The 24405-nt window shown below is 45.0% G+C and overlaps 1 protein-coding gene across 22 annotated transcripts in view; it reads right to left on the reverse strand.

The window, feature by feature from the left end:
- The window catches only part of CACNA1C (calcium voltage-gated channel subunit alpha1 C), a 710887-nt gene that overhangs the window by 4131 nt on the left and 682351 nt on the right, over window positions 1–24405 (reverse strand). For 19 of the 22 annotated variants that reach the window (XM_068277205.1, XM_068277193.1, XM_068277198.1 and 16 more), the window contains 5 exons: window positions 20560–20586; window positions 17169–17291; window positions 13001–13110; window positions 12767–12873; window positions 1745–2044 (listed from right to left, as the gene is read on the reverse strand). In XM_068277205.1, the coding sequence (XP_068133306.1) occupies window positions 1745–2044; window positions 12767–12873; window positions 13001–13110; window positions 17169–17291; window positions 20560–20586 (667 nt within the window). The remainder of the gene's footprint in view (window positions 1–1744; window positions 2045–12766; window positions 12874–13000; window positions 13111–17168; window positions 17292–20559; window positions 20587–24405) is intronic. The other 3 variants (XM_068277192.1, XM_068277213.1, XM_068277209.1) reach the window with 1 other exon arrangement.

Here is a 24405-nt window from a genome sequence, read left to right on the forward strand (position 1 = left end):
ATTCAGGGCCCTACCCATTAAAGTAGTTACAAGAGACATTCAGAAACTACAGTCTCACATAACCTCCTTTATATGGGAAAATAGACCACCCAGGATTAAATACCAATATTTGGCTAGGAGCAAACTCCAGGGGGGTTTCGGAGCACCGCAGCTAATGCAATACTATAGAGCCTCCAGATTAGCACAGACTATACAATGGGCAACCCCCTTGGGTAGACTTGGAAGCATCCTTAATTCGCCCCTTTCCAATATCAAGCCTAATATGGACAGACAGGCCGGCTATTCCAACGCTGAAGAAATGGCGCATAATTCAAACCACACTTTCCATCTGGAAAAATATAGCCAAGCCTCTAGGCTCACTCGGGCTCATCTCCCAACTAACCTCATTATTCGGGAACCTAGATTTTACCCCAGGGCTAGACCCACACCCGTGGACAACTTGGGTGAACAAGGGAATAACACGCGTCAAAGACTTATTGATAGACGGGCAAATTCTCTCTTGGGGTGACCTATCTAACAAACATTCCCTCCCCCCAGCAGAAATCTTTCGCTACCTACAATTAAGAGGATTGGTCCTATCCCTCAAAAAGAGACGCCTCAGGCTTGAATTAAGCGAAATTGAAAAAGAATTCATAAGCAAAACAACAACTAGGAAGGGCCTCATATCTGACATGTATACTTTTATATGGTACCAAACACTGGAGGACAACACACCAGCAATGCTTAAATGGCAAGAGAGGCTACATCTCCCTTTAGATGATAATGCCTGGCTCTCAATTTTTGGCAACATGTCCAAATCCTCTATGAACATAATTCTCAAAGAGCGATCATATAAAATACTCTACGACTGGTATCGTACACCTTCCAAATTATTCCAATGGGGCCTGATACCCTCCGAATCATGCTATAGAGGCTGCGGCCGAAAAGCTGACCAGGTGCATTGCTTGTGGGAGTGCCCTTTAGTAAACTCATTCTGGCTTATGTGCTTCCAATTAATCTCGGAGATACTCGGGAGTGAGGTCCAGTCAGACCCTTGGGTGGCTCTCTTTCACAGATACATCCCCAGATTCTCTAAAAATATAAATGCGTTCATTTCTCAGGTCTGTAATGCAGCCCTCGCTCTACTGGCTAAAACTTGAAAAAGCCTACCCCCTTCTAAAGAATCCTTAATTCTTAAAATCAAGGACATATACTCGCTAGAACATATCACATCATCTCTGACCACTAAGCCAGACCAATTCCTGGGCACATGGAGCCGGTGGTCGGACTGGACATCCTCTCGAGCGAATGGCAGGGGAAGTAATACCCAAGTAGTATAGAGGAGGCTATGTGGCAAGCGCCTCTGACCCATATGCCCAGGGGAATCCTCGGACCCTGAATTAGCACGTTGACATGGGCAATCAATGCACAATGGACACTTTCCTTTTTGTTAATTCTTGTTAATTTTTGTTTATCTTTTATTTTAGTTTCAGTTAGTTATTTTTGATTAACGACCAGGTCTTACCTCAGCTCAGCACTGAACTACGTAACAGCCTAATCAACATAACGAAAGATGTTTCTTTGAAGCTTCTCTCTTTAATGGCGATATCATATTGTTAAGACTACCTTTTGTAACTGCTAACTACTGCTTTAGTGGATTAGACTGTATATATTTGTCAAACTTACTCTTCACTGAACTGTAAACTTGATCTGCTCTTATTCTTCAATAAAAATTAAAGTTTAAAAAAAAAAAAATCCATCTTACCGCTTCCACTAAACTGCTGGCGCTGCCGTGGTGCCGCGTCTGCTCCCGCACATGGCACGGGACTGTAAGGGAAACGGGGCGCTCTCGGCCCAAGCTGCAGTCGCTGCAGTGCATGGAAGGGAAGCTGCTATGTAAGTTTTCTTTGGACCCCAAGTCCCCGTGTAGCCTCAGCTTAGGCACAGTCTGCTGCGCCCACCCATGTGAACAGGGCGTGGCAGGCGGCGTTGAGCTGAGCCGGGAGAAAGCTGTCGGCGAGTGACTTCTTCGTAGCAGTGGACTGAGGCCGGCAACCGCTAATGCCTGTATAATAGAAAGAAAAAAAGGGGCACAGGTTACTTGATGTAATATTAAAGTGAACCTCCAAGCTAAATATCTACTCAGCAGCACTGAAAAGGCTTGGTGTTTCTTTTACAGTTTCACAGCATCAGAACTTTGTTTTTCTTACCCCAGCCTCGATTTTACCAGCATAGAATAAAACTGCCTGGGCATTTTTCCCCTGATGCTGTGCAAAGCATGATGGGATTTCTGATGTTGTTATTCTCCTTCTGCTGTTGTGGCACAATTTTTTTTTTCTGAGATTTGAAGCCTAGCATGCGCAGCTGGGAGGGGTGATCAGTAGAGATGGCCCGAACGGTTCACCAGCAAACGGTTCCCGGCGAACTTCCGGGGGTAATTCATACTGTGTGTGTGCCACTGCCAGGCCCAGCACATTCAGTGACTACCTGAGTGTGTGATAGGTGCACATTGTAATACCCAGTACTGCATATACATACCTACCTGTTGTTCACAGTGCACCCACCTACCTACGTGAGCTGAGCGCACGCAGTGTCACTGTGCCTGTCCGCTACCTGTCGGAGACAAGTGCACATTGTAATACCCATTACTGCATATACCTACCTACCTGTTGTTCACAGTGCACCCACTTACCTACGTGAGTTGAGCGCACGCAGTGTCACTGTGCCTGTCCGCTACCTGTCTGTGTGTGACAGGTGCACATTGTAATACCCATCACTGCATATACCTATCTACCTGTTGTTCACAGTGCACCCACCTACCTACGTGAGTTGAGCGTCACTGTGCCTGTCCGCTACCTGTCTGTGTGTGACAGGTGCACATTGTAATACCCATCACTGCATATACCTACCTGTTGTGTTCAGTGCACCCACCTCATCACTGCATATACCTACCTGTTGCGTTCCGTGCACCCACCTACCTACGTGATTGCACACAGTGTGATATACCACTCCGTGCACACCTGTTAACTGCACCTGTGTGACTGCACATTGTATTAGTCAAGTCAGTGCATACCTTTCACTTCATTTCCCCCCCCTCCCCCCCCCCCCCCCGATATGGACACAACGGACAAAACGGGCAGACCTAGAGGAAGGCCACCCGGCAGGTCTGTGCGGGGTCATGTTGATGTGATTTTGTGCGGCCCTGGCCCAAAGTATAGTGCTCAGAAGAAGGCACGTCCCATCAACTCCCAAGATTGTTGGACGTGGTTGACTATTTAACACAGAACACCTCATCTTCCGCAGCCACCAGCGCTACTACAAGCACCACATCTGTTGCATTTGACACTTCGCAGGAGTTCATTGGTGGGGAATTAACTCATTCACAGCCATTATTGTTACAACCAGATGAAGGTGCTAAGCAAGTTACACCACCTCATATGTCTGAGTTAGGCGACGACACTATGGACGTAACGTGTGAGGAGGAGGATGATGAAGTACCTGCTGTTGGTGCAGTTTTGGAGGTGTCTGAGGTAAGCGAAGCTGGGCAGGATGATTATCATGACTATGATGATACGGATCCCACATGGGTTCCTAATAGACAAGATGACCAAGGGGACAGTTCAGAGGGGGAGTCAGAGAGGAGTAGGAGGAGACGAGTTCCTGAAAGAAGCAGAGGGAGCTCGTCGTCAGAAACAGCTGGTGGCAGTGTCCAGTGCCATGTATCGCCACCTATGTACAGCCAGCCAACATGCCCTTCAACATCAGCTGCTGATGCCACCATAGTGCCATCACCCCAGGGTGGCTCAGCGGTTTGGAAATTTTTTACTGTGTCTGCCTCAGATCGGAGCAATGCCATCTGTTCTCTCTGCCTCCAAAAATTAAGTCGTGGAAAGGCCAACACTCACGTAGGAACAAGTGCCTTACGAAGGCACATGGAGAAAAGGCACAAACTGCAATGGGAAGAGCACCTGAGCAAAAGCAGCACACAAAAGAAAAGCCACCCTCCTTCTCCTCTTCCTCCTTCAGGTGCAGCATCTTCAACCGCTTTCTCCCTTGCACCTTCACAGCCACCCTCCTCCACTCCGCCTCTGACCTTGAGCGGTTCCTGCTCCTCTGCCCACAGCAGCAGTCAGGTGTCCGTGAAGGAAATCTTTGAGCGGAAGAAGCCAATTTCTGCCAGTCACCCCCTTGCCCGGAGTCTGACAGCTAGGGTGGCGGAACTGTTAGCTCGCCAGCTGTTACCATACAAGCTGGTGGACTCTGAGGCCTTCCGTAAATTTGTGGCCATTGGGACACCACAGTGGAAGATACCAGGCCGCAATTATTTTTCTAAAAAGGCGATACCCAAACTGTATCGTGAAGTTGAGAGGCAAGTGGTGTCATCTCTGGCACACAGCGTTGGGTCAAGGGTCCACATGACCACGGATGCCTGGTCTGCCAAGCACGGTCAGGGCATGTACATAACTTAAACAGCCCATTGGGTCAACCTGATGACCGATGGCAAGCAGGGAGTACGTGGCTGTGCAGCGGACCAACATGTGACACCTCCACGGCTTGCAGGCAAGCCTCCTGCCACCTCCTCTCCTCCTGCTACATCCTCTTCGCTGTCGTCGTCCTCCTCCTCCTCCTTGGCTGAGTGGCAGTTCAACTCTACTGGTGCTGCAATCTCCTCTCCAGCTACACAGCTCCATCTCCCCAGGGCCTATGCTCATGCCAGGTACGACGGTGTCACGCCATCTTAGACATGTCTTGCCTCAAAGCGGAGAGTCACACTGGAGCAGCTCTCCTGGCTGTTCTTAACAAACAGGTGGATCAGTGGCTGACCCCGCACCAGCTGGAGATCGGCAACGTGGTGTGTGACAGCGGCAGCAATCTCCTTTCCGCTTTGAATTTGGGAAAGCTGACACATGTACCCTGCATGGCACATGTGCTGAATCTAGTCATTCAAAGAATTGTGTTAAAGTACCCAGGCTTAGAGGACGTCCTGAAGCAGGACAGGAAGTTGTGTGGGCATTTAGGGCGGTCTTACACGGCCATGGCACGCTTTACGGACATTCAGCGGAGAAACAACTTGGCAGTGAGACGCTTGATATGTGATAGCCCGACTCGCTGGAATTCGACCCTGATCATGTTCTCTCGCCTGCTAGAACAGGAGAAAGCCGTCACCCAGTACCTGTACTATTACAGTAAAAGGACACAATCTGGGGAGATGGGGATGTTCTGGCCCAACAACTGGACAATGATGCGAAATGCATGCAGGCTCATGCGGCCGTTTGAGGAAGTGACCAACCTGGTGAGTCGCAGTGAAGGCACCATCAGCGACTTGATTCCGTACGCTTACTTTCTGGAGTGTGCCGTGCGTAAAGTGGTGGATCAAGCTCTGGACGAGCATGAAGAGGAACAGTTACAGCAGGAACAGTTGTGGGAGCAATTTACATCAGAATCAGATGTTTCCTCAACACCTGCGGCAGCACAGAGGGGGGAGGAGGAGGAAAAGTCGTGTGGGGAAGAGGAGTCAGACTCGGATGATGAGGAAGGTGTTTCTTTGGAGGAGGAGGAGACGGCGGCAGAAGAACAACCGCAGCAAGCGTCGCAGGGGATTGTGCTGCTCGAAGTTCCCGTGGTATTGTTCATGGCTGGGGGGAGGAGGAGGACTTACCTGACGTTACTGAGGAAGAGCAAGAGGAGATGGATAGTACGTCTGCATCCAACTTTGTGCAGATGGCGTCTTTCATGCCGTCCAGCCTGTTGAGGGACCCCCGTATAAAAAAAACTCAAGGGGAATGAGCTGTACTGGGTGGCCACTCTACTAGACCCTCTGTATATGCACAAAGTGCCGGACATGTTACCAACTCACCAGAAGGCAGAGAGGATGCAGCACATTCAGAACAAGCTGGCAACTATGCTTTAAAATGCGTTTAAGGGTGATGTCAAAGCACAACGCAATAAAGGTGCCACTGCCAGTAATCCTCCTCCTCCCATGTCCACGCAGGCAAGGACAGGACGCTCCAGCGATCTCATGGTGATGTCGGACATGCGGACATTCTTTAGTCCAACGCCTCGCCTTAGCGCTTCCGAATCCACCCTCCACCAATGCCTGGATCGGCAGGTAGCCGACTACCTGGCCTTAAGTGTGGATGTAGACACTGTGAGCAGCGATGAACCCTTGGACTACTGGGCGCGCAGGCTTGACCTGTGGCCAGAGCTGTCCCAATTTGCCATCCAACTTCTGTCTTGCCATGCCTCAAGCGTCCTGTCAGAAAGGACCTTCAGCGCAGCTGGAGACATTGTCACTGAGAATAGAAGTCGCCTAAGTCATAAAAGTGGTCAGTACCTCACCTTTATCAAAATGAATGAGGCATGGATCCCGGAGGGCTACTGCCCGCCCGAAGACTAAGTCAGTCCTAACACACAGCATCTCTGCCTGCACGCCGTGTGACTGGCTGCCTGCCCCAAGACTAAGTCGCTCACCACACAGCATCTCTGCCTGCAGGCCGCTTGCCTTCTCCACCACCACCAACAGGGTCCAGGACTCCAGGCGGATTCCGCTATAATAATTTTTCTGGTGCGTGTACATGCCTCCATAATTTTTCTGCCTGCAGTGCAGCTGCAACAACAAAACAAAAGGCATGTACATGCGCCCATTTCCCTTCGTGATCATTACCTTGCCGCAGTGAAGGGGCTTGCGTATCACAATGAAGCAATGACCGCCGGCTATATGAGTGTCTCAGGGGGTTGCACACCAAAGATAATAAGGTTGCTGCTTCTTTGTGGACAGACCAAATTTGATCAGCTGGACAGTCACTGTTGTTCTATCATTGAGCTACCACAGCCCGGCACCATATGGGCTTGAAAACCGCCACGGCCTGCACTCTGGCCATGGTGCGCACCAGTCCAGCATGGCCGTCACTACACTAAGCTGTTTGTGGTGCGTTACACAATGAGTTTGGTGTGTCAGTGTGAAGCAGTACTCTAATTACACTCCCTGATTGATGTATACACATGCAAGATGATTTAAAGCACTTTAGACCTGCAATTTAGCATTCAATGTGATTTCTGCCCTTAAAACGCTGCTTTGCGTCCAATCCGGATTTTTCCCGGGGACTTTTGGCGTGTATCCCACTCCACCATGCCCCCCTCCAGGTGTTAGACCCTTTAAAACATCTTTTCTATCACTTTTGTGGCCAGCATAAATTTTTCTAGTTTTCAAAGTTCGCCTCCCCATTGAAGTCTATTGCGGTTCGCAAAAGTACGCATGAACCAAAGTTTCGCAAACCCGGTTCGCGAACCTAAAATCGGAGGTTCGGGTCATCTCTAGCGATCAGGACACAGGACAGTTGGAACTGTGTCTCTTACTCCCTGTCACCTCCTTTTAACCAAGAAGATGGCTGCCCCTATGAAAAAAGATGGCTGCCCCCCGAATTACTCATAATGCTGATTCTAAAACTAAATACGTGCAAGACTGGGAAACAGATTTCCAAATTACAATGGAACCCCAAGAGTGGACTAAAATTTGGGAAAATTTACAAACAGCTACAAAAACACAAGTAAGCAAATATACTGTTATGAAAGTTGCTACTAGATGGTACAGAACTCCACTTAGACTTCATAAAATTTGCCCCTCTATCTCTCCCAGTTGCTTCCATGGCTGTCAGGTAGAAGGCTCTATGTTACATATATTCTGGAGCTGTCCTATTATTATAAAGGTATGGGATAAATTTAAGATGGGTTTCCAATCTCTTTTGAACAAGGATATTAGCTTGACAGCACAACACTTTTAGCCCCCAACCTGAAAATTCCACGTAAATGGAAAAGAGTTTACCATGTTTTTATATGTTCTATATTATGGATGATTGCTAAAAACTGGAAAAAATCGGAGACTCCTTTCAATAATGTCCTAGCTAGAGTTGAGGATATACGTACCATGGATCTTATGCATCACTCTTTGCATAATACTTTGCCTAAATTCCATTCTGACTGGGATGACTGGTCTGTTGTTCGAATGTACAATGATATATAATAAATTAGTCTTAAAATTTTTCAATGCTGAGGACGTACCCATTTCTTTTGTTTTCTTCTTTTTTTTTATATACCTTGATTAGTATCTGAAGTTTATACCTAACAATCCTTATCAGTAATTCTCTGAATTATGTACAACTTTGATCTGTATAATGACAGTTTTTTATACCTCTCCATGTATAATGGCTGTACTGTTACTGATTTTTCTTGCTATCTTAATAAAAACCTTTGTAAAAGAAAAATTTGCCTGTTCTTTTAAAACAGGGTGGGTAAGAGATTATATTACCTATCTATTTTAATTAACATAACTAATGTAACTTAATGACAGTGTGTTTGTTTAGGCTGAAGTTCCCCTTTAACTACCTGCAGACAGAGCGAGTATGAATCTACGTCGGGCAGGGGGCGCTGCGGTTCTGACTGGACGTAAACTCTACGTCCCATTCACCGCGCGCCCCCGCCCGTCCCCGCTGCTGTGTCCGCTCTGCCCCCGCCGCAATGTGCTGCCCTGCTGCCTCTATGACGGCAGAGCACTGTGAGCCGGGCAGGAGCCGTTTTCATTGGCTCCTGACCCTGTCATTCATGTAAGCCGTTCCCATTGGCTTACATGGAGTGACAGGGTCAGGAGCCAATTAAAGCGGATCCTGACCGGCGCACAGCGCTCTGCCGTCATAGCGACGGCAGAGAGAGCAGCCTGTGGCAGGGACAGAGCGGCGTGTCCGGCGGGATCGACGAATTATTGCGGCGATTCGTCGGGAAGCGGCGGTTTGCTGGACCAGCACCCTCTAGTCCTTAAGGGGGCAGAGGGTGCTGGTCCCGAAGGGGTTAAACAGCTAAAAAAAAAAAAAAAAACCTATACAGGCACAAAATCTAACAGAATAGTGGCATACTGTAATGTGGTTATATGGATATAGTTTCTTAAAGATGTAAGTTCCTCAACACCCTGTACAAGTTTGCAATTGGTGCAAGTGACAGTAATGTTCACTTGAAGAGCTGCTCATACCCCTCAGCACCTGCTGAAGAAAACACTCAACACCCACAATTTAGCAGTCTTCATAATGTTGTCTATGATCAGTAGGTGCTTCTTAAAATAAATACAGCCATCTCACGAGACCGCTGACCTTTTTGGCCCAGTTACAGTTGAAACTACAACTTCTAGAAATGACATCACTTCCTGAGTTGAAAATAAATAGTGGAGAGACATATGAATAGAAAGTTCTACATGCAAAATCTCAATTAACACAGGAAGTGAAAGTAGCATTAATAAATAAATCATTAGCATCTGATCAGTTAGCTAACAACTATAATAAGGTATGCGTACACACCAGATTTTAATTAACTTTTGCTGCTTTGGCATCTTTCCCTTTATAGTCAAAACATTACATGCTTGGAATTAAAGTCTCAGTAATGCTGGGAATACACAATGAGATTTTTCAGTCGATTTACTGTCAGATCTTATTTCCAATCAATTTTCTTATCTTTTATCAATTTCCCTTCACTTCTATGAGAAATCGATCAGAAAAATGATCGAAAGTAAGATCAGACATGTCGGAAATTATCTATCGAACCATCTATCTGCTGAAAAAATGTATGATGTATTCCCAGCATAAGAGTCCACTGTTACATGAAGTCTTGCATGAAGTAAAGAGGGGTGTGGACAGGTTGGCTGTTACTGTACATACTATGAACCTAAAATTGTTCCAGTAGTAAAATTGTTGCACCAAGGAGCTTCTCTTTTATTACATCTGCCAGTAGAGGGAGAATGCTGGGCACTAGATCTGACACCCGTTTTGCGAACAACTTCCGCATTGTCACTCTGCAAAGAGCCAAATCAGAAGGTGTCTGCCAATCGGCTGTCAGGCCACTGTTTGTACCATCACTGCTGTCCTATGGTCTATTGATGTGCCATAAATCCTTGATAAATAAAGCCTGAAGATTTTACCAAGTGCCCAGCATTCTTCCTCCACCATTGGTTGTACCTCACTGCGAGCACAGGTACACAGAGCTTACTACTGGATGCACTGTCTAGTGCCAGCATCTTGACTCTCCCAATTGACTTTTTTTACAACTGCCTGAATTTTCTCACAGGAGATAATTTCATGACAGCAAAATACACTCACCTAAAGGATTATTAGGAACACCATACTAATACGGTGTTTGACTCCCTTTCGCCTTCAGAACTGCCTTAATTCTACATGGCATTGATTCAACAAGGTGCTGAAAGCATTCTTTAGAAATGTTGGCCCATATCGATAGGATAGCATCTTGCAGTTGATGGAGATTTGTGGGATGCACATCCAGGGCACGAAGCTCCCGTTCCATCACATCCCAAAGATGCTCTATTGGGTTGAGATCTAGTGACTGTGGGGGCCATTTTAGTACAATGCACTCATTGTCATGTCCAAGAAACCAATTTGAAATGATTCGAGCTTTGTGACATGGTGCACTATCCAGCTGGAAGTAGCTATCAGAGGATGGGTACATGGTGGTCATGAAGGGATGGACATGGTCAGAAACAATGCTCAGGTAGCCCGTGGCATTAAAACGATGCCCAATTGGCACTGAGGGGCCTAAAGTGTGCCAAGAAAACATCCCCCACACCATTATACCACCACCACCAGCCTGCAAAGTGGTAACAAGGCATGATGAATCCATGTTCTCATTCTGTTCACGCCAAATTCTGACTCTATCGAGACTCATCAGACCAGGCAACACTTTTCCAGTCTTTAACTGTCCAATTTTGGTGAGCTCGTGCAAATTGTAGCCTCTTTTTCCTATTTGTGGTGGAGATGAGTGGTACCGGTGGGGTCTTCTGCTGTTGTAGCCCATCCGCCTCAAGGTTGTGAGTGTTGTGGCTTCACAAATGCTTTGCTGCATACCTCGGTTGTAACGAGTGGTTATTTCAGCCAACGTTGCTCTTCAATCAGCTTGAATCAGTCCGGCCACAGGACTGCCGCCTACTGGATATTTTTCCCTTTTCACACCATTCTTTGTAAACCCTAGAAATGGTGGCGAGTTAAAATCCAAGTAGCTGAGCAGATTGTGAAATACTCAGACCAGCCCGTCTGGCACCAACAACCATGCCGCGGTCAAAATTGCTTAAAGCGGTATTGTCACCATAAAAATCAAATTTCAATAGCAACTGGTCTGAGTGTATTAAGTGATAAAGATGCTAATCCTGCATTTAAAACTTGCAAAACTTTTTCTGCTGTTATGGTTTGGAGTTATCACATACTTTAGGAGCACTGGCCCTAGTGCCAAACAGTGCCAAAAAGTTGAATGCTGGGAGTTCTTTTTATCTACAATATATTCATCCTCTTCCATTTATTTCCCTGCCTAGCTGATCACTTGTGTTTACAAGCAAGGCTGAGGTGACTCAGTGATTGGATGTGTAAATAAAAAAAAGACTCTGGGAGGAGGACAGCTAATGCATACACAATGAGCAAGAGAAGGGAGGGGGAAAACAAGAGTCAGGAATGATATGATGTCAGCATTAGCTTGGCAAAATGGCCACTGCCTAGAATAGGATTTTCCGCTTTTCCTTTGTAAAATTCACAGGAATCATTACGTGGATAGCACAATACATCTGTTATGTAAGTAGAAGTAGTATTTGTCTACTCATATATGTGTTTTTTATTTCTAGGTTAGCATGGGTGTCGCTTGTTCTTTAAAGAGACTCCGTAAAAAAAATTGCATCCTGTTTTTTATCATCCTACAAGTTCCAAAAGCTATTCTAATGTATTCTGGCTTACTGCAGCACATTCTACTATCACCATCTCTGTAATAAATCAACTTATCTCTCTCTTGTCAGACTTGTCAGCCTGTGTCTGGAAGGCTGCCAAGTTCTTCAGTGTTGTGGTTCTGTGATGCATCTCCCCCCTCCAGGCCCCTCTCTACACACTGCCTGTGTGTTATTTAGATTAGAGCAGCTTCTCTTTGCTCTCTTATATTTTACCAGCTGGATAAATCCTCTTCTGAGCTGGCTGGGCTTTCACATACTGAGGAATTACATACAGGCAGAGCTGTCTGCACTCTGCAGGAAGAAACAGCCTGACACTTCAGAGGAAGGCTGTATACAGCCTGCTTGTGTATGAATATATTTTCTATGTGTGGACATACTGTACATCAACCTACTTCCTGTTTTGGTGGCCATTTTGTTTGTTTATAAACAAACTTTTTAAAACTGTTTTTAACTACTTTTAATGTGGCGAGGAGCGGCGAAATTATGACAGAGGGTAATAGGAGATGTCCCCTAACGCACTGGTATGTTTACTTTTGTGCGATTTTAACAATACAGATTCTCTTTAAATCCCCTTTCTTTCCTATTCTGACATTCAATTTGAATTTCAGGAGATTGTCTTTACCAGGACCACACCCCTACATACATTGAAGCAACTGCCATGTGATTGGTTGATTAGATAATTGAATTAATGAGAAATTAGTGTTCCTAATAATCCTTTAGGTGAGTGTATTTGTATGCCCCTAGCAAGCAAGAAAATACTCATTATTGTTCTGTACTACTGTACTGTACTGCTGTTCTGTGATTTTTCTGGAGTGTGACCATTTTCCAAGAGCTTTTGACATTTTAGAGGCTCAAGTGGAAATAAGCAATTCCTCCACCTGTTGGTTGCCTCATCAGGTGACTCATACATACTACAAATAACACATTTTAAAAAATAATTCAGTGGTCGAATAAATAAAAACAAAAAGAAACTTGCCACGTGCTTAGCCCCAGCAGTTATACTAGTACTGCAATATCAGAAGGACTTACCTGATGGTGCACCAGGTGAAGTTGCGGTAAGACGGCTTTGGGTGATGTGTCCCCACCTTGATTTCGGTACCTCCTCAGACATTCCAAATGGAATGAGGCCCTCCTGCCTGTAAGAAAAGCAAAAGACAAGGCAAAACTCATCAGCAGGAATAATATTCACTGTTTCCAGCTCTTTGGCAACCCCCCCCCAATTTAGAATAAGTCCTAAAATGTACATAGAGCATTAGCAGTTACCTAATGAGGCTGAGCGTAGGAAGCTTCTCTTGGGAGATGGGCACAGACCTTTCTCAGTTTCCTCATGCGATGGGGTCAGCTGCCGACTCTCCTCATCTCGATCTGAGAACCTGGAGGAGGAAAAGCTTGTGAGATGTACCAAAGACCAGAAACACAGATCTGACTTAAGGTGGCCACACACCATACCATTTTTTAAATATCTGGTCAATTCAAGAATTGCAATCAATGTTTTTGACTGATTGTAAGATTTAAAAAATCTGACCAATGTACCACACACATATGTTCAATTTTCCCCTAATTATGATAAAAATGATTGGAAACTGAGAAAATTGCTAGGATGTGTATATTAATAAACTTACAATCTAGCACAACACCATACAATCTTTAGAAAAATTGAAGAAACATTTCCAGCATTCCGGATCAATAAAAAAAAAACGGGAAGTCCAATCGGATTTTGTAAAGTGTCACAGCTAGCACAAGCCAGTGTGAGGCCCTCATTATTTTGTTGACATCAGTAAGGGCCCTTTTCCACCAGCGCGTTTGCGCTGGCTGAATCGCAAAAACGCAAACCGCTAGCGATTTTACATTCGCTACGGTTTGCTTTTTAACATAGGAATCGCGGTAGGTCATTTCCACTACCGCAATTCGTTTTTGTCGGGAACGCGAACGCGCGGCGGAGCGATATTTGCCGCGATTTTGCTATGCAGTGCATAGCATAGCAAAATCGCGGCCGCGAACGTCGGGGAATCGCCGCTAATTGCGATTCAGCAATCGCTAGCGTTCAGCGTGAACGCTAGCGATTGCTAGTGGAAAAGGGCCCTAGACCTGGTGGAGCTCCATCCAACTCAATTGTGTTTGTACTCAGTCAACTTTTACTACCTGTGCTTCAGCAGCAGTACTGTGAATGCATACAGACTGACGCTAAAGCCCCGTCTACACGGGGAGATGTTGGGGAGATGTTGTGGCGATCGGCGGCCTGTTGCGCGTCCCCGCGCGTGCCCGCCGCGTCCCCGCTCGCCGCGCGTGCGCCGCATTCGATTCCCCGCTCGTGCCCGCTCGTCCCCGCCGGCGCCGCTTATCTCCCGCACAATTCCCTGCCATTGTCCCCTCGCGGGGATCGAGCAGGGAATCGGCGGTGCGGAGATCCGTCCTGTTGGATCTTATCAATCGAGCCGCATCAGCAGCTCGATTGATAAGGAGCATCGCGGCCGCATCTACTCGTGTAGATGCGGCTTAAAATGTCTTACTGACAAACACCAGGGAGTTGATTCATTAACCATTGGTAATATTACCGTGGACGCACAGCACACTGCAATATTACTGTTACTTTTGTGCGTAAGTACCGCGAGATACGGTAGTAGCACGACCCGCGTTACTCTGGTAGCGTGTACATTACTGTAGTAGAGGTCATGCTGGAGTACCATGGGTCATGCTACTAGTGTATCTCGTGGTACTTATGCACGGATCTAATGGTAAAATTGCCATGCGCTGTTTGTGCACAGTAATATTACAGAAGCTTAAGGAATCATCTCCATTGTTTGTTAGAAAGGGGAGTGAGATCTTGCATTTTGTGAAGGGCATAATTGCCAGAGTTATTTACAGCTATTTGCAGGCTTGTCAGTAAAGATGGGTTATTTGATGCAAATCCTCCTCAAGTAGAGTTCATGGAGAAGCATGTGGCTGATATTAAGTCCTTGAAGGGCCACTACCAATCTTGTTAACATGTCTCACTTCAGTTTCCTGTTATCATAAGACATACCTGAGACATAACAGTGACTAGCCAATCAGACACTTATTGCTCACCTGATCACATGCTTTTCCATCAATTCTCCTCAAGGAGGATTTTTGTACAACAAATAGTTTATCTGCCGACTGCCGGTCATGTGTTCACGGTTTCAGATTTCTGCTAGTGGTCGTAAGCAGCCATGTAGTTATCTATAGATATTTATGGAACCCCCCTCACAGACACAACGTTCCATAGAGCACTCACTGACCCCGGAGCACAATGAACACTACAGGAAATTATGTCAAATAACGCACATAGAGGGCTACAATGACTTATAACAAAGTACACAAACACATCATATAAAGAGAGTGGTGAACCTAGGGAGTTGTTGGGTGTGTACAAAGTTTTGGAAGTGCACCAGGTGACGTCAGTAAGACGGCTTTGGGTGTGCTTTTGGCACCAGAGAGATACGTAGAGTGCACTTCCTCCACTCGCAGATTGGCCGCGACTGGAGGAAGTTACGGGACCCAGTACCGGAGCTGTAGGCAGCAGAGGACGGTGCTGTGGGAGTGATCGGTGTGCAAGGGGCTGGAGGAAGCCCCAGGTATGTATAAAATGTTTTTTTTTTCATCTCTGGTTTCCTTTAAACAGAAATAAAAACATTGTTTCTGCAGGCTTGGACTTTAACTTGGAAATACTGAAATCTGATGGTTTTGACACTTCCTTGTGTCACCAGAAAGAGGATCCATAATGAGCAGCGCATAGCAGAACATGACTCTGGTCAAAGAGAGATCTATTGCTGCTAGTGTACTGTACACAGATTTCCAATAGATTTCAGCAAGAAATTTGTGCAGCCACCTCCGCCTGCTGGGGCCCTAGGTTTCCCCCTGGTAATGTGTTTCCCTTGTGTTTCCCATACCAAGAGTGTCTATACCCCTTGAACGAGTGGCATATGCGTGACCATGTACATGCTTTCAGGTCATGGGGTACAGGTACAGGCACCTGGCAGTGATGGAGAGAAGACACAAGATACAGGAGGAGTGTGCCAGCGCACAGGTAAATGTGAACTCCACTACAATACTCACTACATGGGTTCAAGGGGCACACTTTTCACACAGCAGGAGACCGGCCGGGGTCAGTCGGTTGTCCGGAATTTAAACGCTGCTACCGCCGCGCACATGACCATCCCCTTTTGAGTTTTATCTTTCGAGCATGTTCGATCAATGCTTTTAATTGATTTCAGACAGAGATCTATCACAAGTATGATTGGGTAGCTACGTTGTGACATCGGTAAATTTAAACAGTATGGCTGAATCTGGCAGATAATGTCGCAAATCAAAAAATGTATGGGCACCTTTAAACTTACAAAAAAGCAAAAGTTAGACAGGAGTGAACAGAAACAGTACACTCCAACACAGCCGTTTTCTGAACTGTACTAAGATTGTGCTTCTATTATTTTGGAATACCTAAAATTCCATCCACTGTCTTGAAGTGATGCATCATGGGTATTGATTTTCTCCCATTGAGGGTTTGAAATATCTGAATAACTGCTCTGCTCTGGCAAAATTGTACTTTTGGTTAGCCTAAAGGTGGCCACACAACATACAATTTTTTAAATATCTGCTCAATTTAAGAATTGCAATCAATTTTTTCTGGCTGATTGTAACATTTCAAAAATCTGACCAATGTACCACACACCTATGTTTAATTTTTCCCCAATTATGATAAAAATGATTGGAAACTCTGACAGAATTGCTAGGGTGTGTATAGTAATAAATTGACAATTCAACACACACCATACAATCTTTAGAAAGATTGAAGAAAAATATCTGGCATTCCGGATAGATTAAAATCGAAGAAAACGGGAAATCTGATTTGATTTTCCAGTTGAATGAAAAAAAAGCTTTCGATTTTTTCGGGAGATCCGATCGTTTTTATCGAATTATCGTAAAATCGGATCATTTTATTGTATCGTGTGTGGCCACCTTGGCCACACACGATACAATAAAATTATCCCATTTTACGCCAATTCGATAAAAACGATCGGATATCCCAAAAAATCTAATGCTTTTTTTTTCATTCAACTGAAAAATCCGATCGGATTTCCCGTTTTCTTCGATTTTAATCGGTCCGGAATGCCAGATATTTTTCTTTAAACTTTCTAAAGATTGTATGGTGTGTGTTGGATTGTCAATTTATTAATATGCACACCCTAGCAATTTTGTCAGAGTTTCCAATCATTTTTATCATAATTAGGGAAAAATTGAACATATGTGTGTGGTACATTGGTCATATTTTTGAAATGTTACAATCAGTCAGAAAAAGTTTACAATTCTTAAATTGAACAGATATTTAAAAAATTGTGTGGTGTGTGGCCACCTTAAAGAATCACTGCAGATAACTCCTCTGTGTTTAGTATATTTTGAGTGGTTGTAAGCTCACATGTCAGAGAAGAGGAGGCTGGGCTCACTGTTGTACTCCACCTCCTCGCTGGCATCATACGTCTCGTCCTGAGACGCCTCCTCCCGGCATATGATTGGTAGTCGGCTATCCCGGGACACTGAACTGTGGAGGGGAAAGTAGGTGTTACTGGAGGCACAGAGGGCTCCTGTTTTTATACCAGCTCTTTCAAGTATTCAAAGTGCTAGAAACAAAAAATTATGTTTCAGTGAGGCTGCATTTCCACTTGTGCGGTGCGGAGTCGCCGGGAAATCACCGCAGATGAAATCGCATGCGGGTGCGATTTTGCATGCTTTTTTTCCCGCGATTTCGCATGCGATTTCGCATAGGGTAGTAGGTGGGCGATTTTAACCATGTCACTGCCTTTGTAAATTAACATTACCTCCTATGCGAAATCGCATGCGAAATCGCGGGGGAAAACGCATGCCAAAACCGCATGCGATTTCCCTATTAGATACATTGTATGCGATTCGCTTAGCGGTGTGCGGGGAGCGAATTCTGACGGCTCTGCCGTGCAGATTTTCCCCGCACACAAAAACGCTACGCACAACGCACAAGTGGAAACAGGCCCATCCACTTGTATTGGCTGTGTGAATCCGCATGTGGACTCGCTATAGTGGAAATGAGCCCTTACAGGTGGGTTTGCAATACCCACTGACTTATTCTCTTTTGAGTTCTCCAACAGTAAGTTCTCTCAGCTCTGATCCTTTACATCTTTTATCATTCTGTGTTCCCTGTCCTCCCAATGCATACTCCATAATATCAAATAAAGAATTGAGCAGGGGAGGAGGGGAGCCCTAATAATGGTGTGCAGAGCTGAGATCACAGGAGTCCTTGAAAAAAAGAAGAAATCAGTAGGTAGTTTGACCAAACACTGAAATATCAGCTCTAGATGGAGGGACCATAAAGCCTCAGTTCAGAGAAAGGTTCCTCAACTGTATTTAATAGTAAATGCATTTAATAAATACTGTATAATGCATACATATATATTTTTTTTACAAGATTTACTTTTTACAACAGAAAAGGAAAATATCTGGTGCAGCAGCTTACTGGCGATGATATGCTCCCAGTCTACATCTAGGTGCTTGCTTATTATTCCCCCCCTCATGGCCACAACATTCACATCATCCAAATGGCAGGAACGAGGATGCTGTCCTGGCTTAACCACACCTCCTTACTCACAGGCTATGCAAGTGGGTAAGTAGGGAGGTGTGGCTTATGCGGGAAAAGCTGTTGCACCCTCCTTCCTGTGAATTGACAGTGGTGATCACGTCACTAAAACTGTGTGACTTCAACTGATTGTGAGGTATGCATCTGAAGAAAATAAGCATCTGAAGTAAATCAGCTCCTGTAAAATGCTACACCAAGTACCACCCTACATATGGGCACTAGATTTTTTTTACCATTTTCGATTGCCTTATGTGAAAAATCTAGCTCCTATATGGCATTGTTTGGCCATCTGTCATGACGGCACTAGGGATGGTCGGAAATACCAATTTCCGATTCCGCTGTAAATCCGCATTCCGCCATTGCCAATTACCGATTCCGCTTTCCGGTACCAATTTCCGCATTCCAATGCGGAATTTCCGCTGGAAATCGCGGAAATTCCGCCCGACTTTAATATTGATTTTCTCAAAAAATATAAGGTCTTTTTGAAAACTTTTTTTTGCATCTTGTTCAGAAGATTCTGTTTAATAAACCCTAAAAATTTGGTGTTTCTAGGACTTATGGGGGCTTTGCTATTAACCACTGAAGTCGGCAGATTTTTACTGTAATATAAATGCAGAAAATAGGCAGATGCAGATTTTCTGCATTTTACTTTACAGTAAAAATCCGCTGACTTTAGCGGTTAAAGAGACACTGAAGCGAAAAAAATTGATGATATTATGATTTGTATGTGTAGTACAGCTAAGAAAAAAAACATTAAGATCAGATACATCAGTCTAATTGTTTCCAGTACAGGAAGAGTTGAGAAACTCCAGTTGTTATCTCTATGCAAAAAAGCTATTAAGCTCTCCGACTAACTTAAGGTGCCCATACACTCGTCAGATTGGCAGCAGATAGATAAGAAATGCATCTGATGATCTATCTGATGCGTTTTTAGAACATTTTTTACCAGGATAGAATTCAATTCTATCTGATGGCATTTTTTTGCCATCAGATTTCCATTAAGGCCAATGCAAACTGATAAGCAATCTCATCAGATCGACTTAAATTTTCCATCCTGCCAGCTCGATGGAAATCCATCGAAATTGATCGAAATCGGCCATCGATCGGTCGATTGGCCAACCGATTTGCAAACGATCAATCGATCGATCGATCGGGATCGATCGGTCGGCCAGAAAATCGGCTGAGTGTATGGGCCCCTTTAGTCGTGGAGAGGGCTGTTATCTGACTTTTATTATCTCAACTGTAATTGAACTGTTTACTTTTCCTCTGCTAGAGGAGAGTTCATTACTTCACAGACTGCTCTGAAAGACTCATTTTGAATGCTGAGTGTTGTGTAATCTGCACATATTATAGAGTGATGCAATGTTAGAAAAAACACTATATACCTGAAAATAAAAATATGAGAATATTTTCTTTGCTGCTAATCTTCTAGTAATTATTTATAGTACACAACCAATTCATTATATCATATATTTTTTTTCGCTTCAGTGTCTCTTTAATAGCAAAGCCCCCGTAAGTCCTAGAAACACCAAATTTTCAGGGTTTATTATACTGAATCTTGTGAACAAGATGCAAAAAAGACCTTATAGTTTTTGAGAAAATCGATGTTAAAGTCGGGCGGAATTTCCGCGGTTTCCGGCGGAAATTTCCGCGATTTCTGGCAGAAATCCGCCTAACACACTTGCATTACCGATTTCCGCATTCCGATGCGAAAATGCAAATTCCGATCGGAATTTCGGAAATTGCATTTCCGCGGAATCCGAATGAGCATCCCTAGACGGCACGCTAAACAGCAAACCAGCACACTGTTTTTACCTCTTTTTACCTTCCTGTCTCACCTGGCAGCTGTGTATTTCACCCATGAGCCACTATCCCCTCCCCCCCTTTCCCTCCCCCTTCTCTTCATCCCCATTTCCCCCATTCGCTTTAAAAATAGAAAACTAATTCAGGCCTATTGTATGTTACATTCATTTATCTGTAATACCTATAGTACAACTTTTTACTTGAACCCCTGTGTGGGCCACTATTTTTGCATACTGCTTATATTCCGTATTAGTTTTCTGACTAATAAAACGCATTATAGGTATAAAATCATTTCCCATTAAATGCACTTTAGACTCCATACCTGAGCTGGGGCTTTAAATAAAAGTAGACCCCATCTTTAAACAACACAAATTAACAAGACATACAGACAGACGCCTACCGTGCCCAGGCTTCACAGTAACATGTCCTGAGACAGCACAGAGGAAAACAGAAAAAGACGGTCAGATAGAGGGAGACAAGCAAGACTTCCCTGGCATTGGAGACACAGACACAGATAACAACTCAACAAGAACTTGATTAAAGAGGTAATTTTAATTGAACAGCTAAATACCCTTGACTATACTCCCTACCATTGGCTTACAGTTAATTTTAATTGAACAGCTACATACCCTTGACTATACTCCCTACCACTGGCTTGCTCTCTAGGCTATGTATGAGCACTATCCCTCTGGCAAGGTTCTCCCTGCAATCTCCAATTTCTGTAACACACTGACAAAGCAGCCGATTGACTGTGAAACATGTCGGTGGGCAGAATCTGCACCAGCCAGCATTCCAGCATGCCTACATCACGTGTTCCAAGTGCAGACAGCGTGGCTGATCCAGGAGGGTGTTGTGAGCCGTGGGCGGAGGTTGCTGTATGCACAGATGAGGGAGGAAAGTACATATGCCATCTGGCGATTACTTACCGTGACTAACCGTGAGTTGAGGGAGCTGAAGCTGCAGAGTAGGAGTGGGTCTGCCAGTGAGCGAGTCAGCCCATCTTGCTATCAGTGTACTGACCTGTCTAACCTTAGATGGACTGTGATCCTTGAAATAATATCTGCTCAAGGAACTGTGATCCATGTATTTGACTCCCTAATAGTATAAAGGCATTACGAGGCAACAACTCCCTGGTTTTGCTCCACATAACATTGTTTAAAGGGGACTCCCCAATGCTGTATTATATTATTATAAGGCAGTGTGAATGCATGTATGAATGCATGAGCATGAGTGTGCTGCTAATATAACCCTATGGGTAAAACATGCCACAGATTATTATTAGATGTTTGCTGGCGGATCATTGAATTTGAAGCTGGTGGCAGATCTAATTCGTCAATTTTAAACGGTTTTGGTGTGAGGTACTGGCCTGGATTACTGGCAAATTTGAGGCCGTTTATGAATCTATGTCTATACCCAGGGGTCTAGTCCTGGGAAAAGAGGTGAGTGGACTCACCTGGAAAACCCCTGCGCGGCGCGGCAAAAATGGGCGTGGTCAAGCATAATGTGGGCGTCGTCATAGGTGGGGCCAAATATACATGACCTTAGCAGTGATGTAAAAGGTCTGCCGGGGAAGTTTGAGCTCTAGTGTTTCCCCGCAAAATAGATGTAATATGACAGTATTTCACCAAAAAGACACATAATCTGGTAGACGTTCCTCCAAAATACAGATAATATGGCAGTGGTTCCCCCAAAATAGATAATGTGGCAGCAGCAGTTTCCCCAACATACACATAATTTGGGAGCAGTTCCCCAAAATACGCGAAACCTGGCAGCGGATCACCCAAAATACACGTAACACCCAAAATACATATAATCTGGCAGCAGTGGTCCCCCAAACATACACAATATGGCAGCAGTTCCCCAAAATACACGTAATCTGGCAGCAGCCGTTCCCCTAACATACACATAGTCTGGCAGCTGTTCCCCAAAATACATAACAGCTGTTCCACAAGAATGCAGATAATCTGACAGCAGTTTCCCCAAAATAGGTACCCCCAGCATAGGTAGCCAGGTCTATAGGTGTCCCCAGTATAAGTAGCCATGAGTATCGTAGTCCCCAGTATATGTAGCCAGAGGTATATGTGCCTAGTATATGTAGCCAGGGGTATATATCCCCAGTATATGTAGCCAGGGGTATATGTAGCCAGGGGTATATGTGACCAGTATATGTAGCCAGGTGTATATGTGCCAGTATATGTAGCCAGGGGTATATGTGCCCAGTATATGTAGTCAGGGGTATATGTGCCCAGTAAATGTAGCCAGGGGTATATGTCCCAGTATATGTAGCCAGGGGTATATATGTGCCAGTATATGTAGTCAGGGGTAGATGTCCCAGTATATGTAGCCAGGGGTATATATGTGCCCAGTATATGTAGCCAGAGGTATATATGTGCCCAGTATATGTAGTCAGGGGTATATGTGCCCAGTATATGTAGGCAGGGGTATATGTGCCCAGTATATGTAGTCAGGGGGTATATGTGCCCAGTATATGTAGCCAGGGGTATATGTGCCCAGTATATGTAGTCAGGGGGTATATGTGCCCAGTATATGTAGTCAGGGGGTATATGTGCCCAGTATATATGTAGCTAGGGGTATATGTGCAAAGTATATGTAGCCAGGGGGTATATGTGCCCAGTATATGTAGTCAAGGGGGGTATATGTGCCCAGTATACATAGTCAGGGGGGTATATGTGCCCAGTATATGTAGCCAGGGGGTATATGTGGCCAGTATATGTAGTCAGGGGGGTATATGTGCAAAGTATATGTAGTCAGGGGGTATATGTCCCAGTATATGTAGTCAGGGGGTATATACAGTGGAGGAAATAATTATTTGACCCCTCACTGATTTTGTAAGTTTGTCCAATGACAAAGAAATGAAAAGTCTCAGAACAGTATCATTTCAATGGTAGGTTTATTTTAACAGTGGCAGATAGCACATCAAAAGGAAAATCGAAAAAATAACCTTAAATAAAAGATAGCAACTGATTTGCATTTCATTGAGTGAAATAAGTTTTTGAACCCCTTACCAAACCATTTAGGCTAATTTCACACCAGGACGTTGCGTTAGAGGGGGCGTTAAGGTCGCATAACGTCCCCCTAACTCAACGCCTGGTGGTGCTGGATCTGGACGTCAGAGTGAGCCGCGTTGTGCAGCTCACTCTGGCGTCAGTGATGCCGTGATGCGCACTCTTGTGCGCATGCGGCATCACGTGGTCCCGCCGGCCAATCGCCGCACAGAGCGGCTGCTCCAGGAAGTAAACACTGCACGTCATAACATGCAGTGCATATTAATTAGCCATGTGCCTGGCCGCTCTCCGCTCCTCCCCAACATTACTGAGCATGTGCAAGCAGTCTAACGCGGCTCAGCCGCGTCCAAAGTACTGCATGCAGTACGTTGTCTTGTGACGCAGCGTTACAATGTAACGCAACGTCCGCACTGTGAACAGCCCCATTGATTTTTCATTACTGTGCGGTGGGCTGCGTTACAGGCTGCTCTAACGTGCGCCTGTAACGTCCCACTGTGAAACCAGCCTAAGAGTTCTGGCTCCCACAGAGTGGTTAGACACTTCTACTCAATTAGTCACCCTCATTAAACTAACTTAACTAGTCACCTGTATAAAAGACACCTGTCCACAGAATCAATCAATCTAGCAGACTCCAAACTCTCCAACATGGGAAAGACCAAAGAGCTGTCCAAGGATGTCAGAGACAAAATTGTAGACCTGCACAAGGCTGGAATGGGCTACAAAATCATTAGCAAGAAGCTGGGAGAGAAGGTGACAACTGTTGGTGCGATTGTTCGAAAATGGAAGGAGCACAAAATGACCATCAATCGACCTCGCTCTGGGGCTCCACGCAAGATCTCACCTTGTGGGGTGTCAATGGTTCTGAGAAAGGTGAAAAAGCATCCTAGAACTACATGGGAGGAGTTAGTGAATGACCTCAAATTAGCAAGGACCACAGTCACCAAGAAAACCATTGGAAACACATTACACCTCAATGGTTTAAAATCCTGCAGGGCTCGCAAGGTCCCCCTGCTCAAGAAGGCACATGTGCAGGCCCGTCTGAAGTTTGCCAATGAACACCTAAATGATTCTGTGAGTGACTGGGAGAAGGTGCTGTGGTCTGATGAGACCAAAATAGAGCTCTTTGGCATCAACTCAACTCGCTGTGTTTGGAGGAAGAAAAATGCTGCCTATGACCCCCAAAACACTGTCCCCACCGTCAAGCATGGGGGTGGAAACAT

The sequence above is a fragment of the Hyperolius riggenbachi genome, chromosome 3 (genome assembly GCF_040937935.1).
Source record: "Hyperolius riggenbachi isolate aHypRig1 chromosome 3, aHypRig1.pri, whole genome shotgun sequence".
NCBI lineage: Eukaryota > Metazoa > Chordata > Amphibia > Anura > Hyperoliidae > Hyperolius > Hyperolius riggenbachi.